Source organism: Penaeus monodon, chromosome 19 (assembly GCF_015228065.2).
Source record: "Penaeus monodon isolate SGIC_2016 chromosome 19, NSTDA_Pmon_1, whole genome shotgun sequence".
NCBI lineage: Eukaryota > Metazoa > Arthropoda > Malacostraca > Decapoda > Penaeidae > Penaeus > Penaeus monodon.
In genome coordinates, this window is record NC_051404.1 from 20,632,805 (window position 1) to 20,633,105 (window position 301).

Genomic DNA, 301 nt, shown 5'->3' on the forward strand with positions numbered 1-301 from the left:
GTACATAAATATATTCATTATTCATCTTACCTATGAGAATGATGCCATCTTCAGCTTTTTCCATAATCGGCTTCATCCGGTTGTAAAAACTTTTTACTTGATACCATAATGGAGCTAAGGACTTCCAACCATGAAGCAAATCAAGTACATGAACATCAGTGCCTGGATGTGCCTACAAATAAATATGTATTACTAACTAGGATATGCTATAACAATATGTGTAAATAAATATGTGCCCACATGCACAACCATATCCATACTTTTGCAATCATGCATGCATGTATACACATCCAATAGACAA

The 301-nt window shown here is 34.2% G+C and overlaps 1 protein-coding gene across 1 annotated transcript in view; it reads right to left on the bottom strand.

The window, feature by feature from the left end:
* LOC119585130 (lysosomal thioesterase PPT2-A-like) overlaps window positions 1-301 on the bottom strand; it is a 12,299-nt gene that overhangs the window by 8,945 nt on the left and 3,053 nt on the right. The window contains 1 exon segment of the mRNA XM_037933762.1: window positions 31-172. Within this exon segment, the coding sequence (XP_037789690.1) occupies window positions 31-172 (142 nt within the window).